Source organism: Otolemur garnettii, unplaced genomic scaffold (assembly GCF_000181295.1).
Source record: "Otolemur garnettii isolate 467f Iridium unplaced genomic scaffold, OtoGar3 scaffold00142, whole genome shotgun sequence".
In the NCBI taxonomy this organism is placed as follows: Eukaryota; Metazoa; Chordata; class Mammalia; order Primates; family Galagidae; genus Otolemur; species Otolemur garnettii.
Window position 1 is genome coordinate 1818292 of NW_003852537.1, and position 2386 is coordinate 1820677.

Below are 2386 nucleotides of genomic sequence, written 5' to 3' on the forward strand. Positions count from 1 at the left end.
CCTCATAGGGTAAATAAAATGAAAGAATCTGTCATGTGCTGAGCTCTTGTAAAAACATAAAACCTCCATCTCCAGCTCTGTGTTCTTGTAAGGGCAGCCTTCTGCTTCTCAAACTCAATCATGTGTCCGAGTTGCCTTGAGGGCTTATTAAGCCAAAGATGCTGGACCTAACTCCAGAGTTTATGACTCAGTAGATCTGGAGCCAGGTGTAAGAATAGGCATTTTTTTTGTGGGGGGGCAGACAGAGTCACACTCACTTTGAGTGTGTGGCATCACAACTTACAGCAACCTCTCAAACTCTTGGGCTCAAATGATCCTCTCATCTCAGCCTCCAAAGTAGCTAGGACTATAGGCACCTGCCACAACACCCAGCTAGTTTTTCTATTTCTAGTACTAGGGTCTCACTTTGCTCAGGCTGGTCTTGAACCCCTGGGCTCAGAAGATCCACCCACCTCGCCCCCCCTCCCCCCCGCCCAGCCTGCTAAAATTATAGGCATGAGCCATCAAACTTGGCCAGAATAGGCATTTCTAACAACTTTCCAAGAGACACTAATGTTGCTGGTCTAGAGGACCATGCTTTGGGGACCACCACACTAGAATAATATTCTTTCTATCTCTCCTTACCTTTCCCTTGCTTCTCTCCAGGGGAGGAGGAGAGGTTTATCCTGTGTTAGGAGTAATGAACCAGGAAGGCTGAAGCCCATCTGGTTTCTCCTTTTAGATCTACTTGTAGGGATTATGAGGTCTGCTTCTTTCTCTGCTCAAGACAGTGGCTGCTCCACAAGGAGCAGGCCTGAAGTTGTTCAGTGCTGTAGGCATCTTTAATTCTGAGGCAAAGTACAAGGATGCCCATCATGGACACACACTAAAGCCTCATCCTCAGGCTAGAATTAGAGCATAATAAAACTGGTATTTGGATTCATATATTTGTCCCCAGTATTTCCCCCCTTGATTGTTTCTAAATTAAAGGGAGTAAGAATGGACTATTTTAAATTGTCTCTCTAAAATCCCACCTGGTCCAGGTATGGTGCTCACACCTATAATCCTAGCATTCTGGGAGGCCAAGCCAAGAGGATCACTTGAGCTCAGGAGTTTGAGATCAGCCTGAGCAAGAGTGAGACCTCATCTCTACTAAAAATAGAAAAAATTGGCTGGGCATTGTGGCGGGCATCTGTAGTCCTAGCTACTCAGGAGGCTGAGGCAGGAGGATTGCTTGAGCTAAGGAGTTTAAAGTTACTGTGAGCTAGGCTGACACCATGGCATTCTAGGCTGGGCAACAGAGTGAGACTCTGTCAAAAAATAAATAAAATAATAAAATAAATCCCACATGCATTCAGTGCTTAAGAAATGGTAGCTTTGATGATAATGATTATTTCCTTGGTATTAGAAACCTGAATTTAACCAGTTGATGAAATCCTCAGTGAAGAATGATATTGAGCAGCTCAGCACCTATAGCTAAATGGTTAGGGCACTGGCCACATAGACAGGGGCTGGCAAGCTCAAACCTGGCCCAGGCCTGCTAAACAACAATGACAACTACAACAAAAAATTAGCCAGGCATTCCTGTAGTCCCAGCTACTTGGGAGACTGAGGCAAGAGAATCACTTAAGCCCAAGAGTTTGAGGTTGCTGTGGGCTGTGACACCACGGCACTCTACTAGAGGCGACATAGTGAGACTGTCTCAAAAGAAAAAAATGGAATGATACTGTACAGGATGTGAAGGGTAAATACACATTGCCATAAACTTGTAGATGTCCCCATGGATCTCCAATGAAAACGTGTGTACTAAGTACCTATATCCAGGTCTAGTGTCAAGTGGCATCACATAAGGAGACTGCCTTCCACCCAGATGGGTGATGTCAGAACTACATGTACCTGGGGGATGTCACCCTACCCAAGGGCTGGTAGAGTCCAGAGAGGGAGAGTTGTAGCTGAAGGGGTCTGTGTAGAGAGGGAGCTATGGGATTTCTGTTGCATGAGATCAGGTGTTACAAAGACTGGAAGTTGGGGAGCAGCGGGTACCGTGCTGGGGAATGTACTACCACTGCTAGAAGCAAAGCAGGTGCAGGGAAAGTGAACTTCTGGCAGTCCGTACCCACCTGCTGTGACCTAAGGCACAGAAGGCCTCATTCCTCAGAGCGCGTTTTGGAGGAGCCTGTCTTAGACACCTGGATGATCTCCACAGAGGTGATGCCCTTGCCAGCCACACGATGCCTGGTGCGCAGCTTGTTCAGGGCAGTCTCTGCCATGCCGGCCCGCTCCTCAGCATCATCCAGCTCATGCACCGTCTTCCTGTATCGAGCCAAGGTCTGGTTGGCTTGCTCCTCCTGTGACAATGACACAGTGGAAAACAGGGCATGAGCCTGGCTATTTCTTTTTTTTTTTT

General features: G+C 47.1%; 1 protein-coding gene across 1 annotated transcript in view; it reads right to left on the minus strand.

Annotated features, from left to right (window-relative positions):
- Positions 1-2126: 2126 nt before the first annotated feature.
- Positions 2127-2386, minus strand: part of LOC100954756 (myosin-16) — a 58971-nt gene continuing 58711 nt past the window's right edge. The window contains exon 42 of the mRNA XM_003798886.1: positions 2127-2327. Within this exon, the coding sequence (XP_003798934.1) occupies positions 2127-2327 (201 nt within the window). The remainder of the gene's footprint in view (positions 2328-2386) is intronic.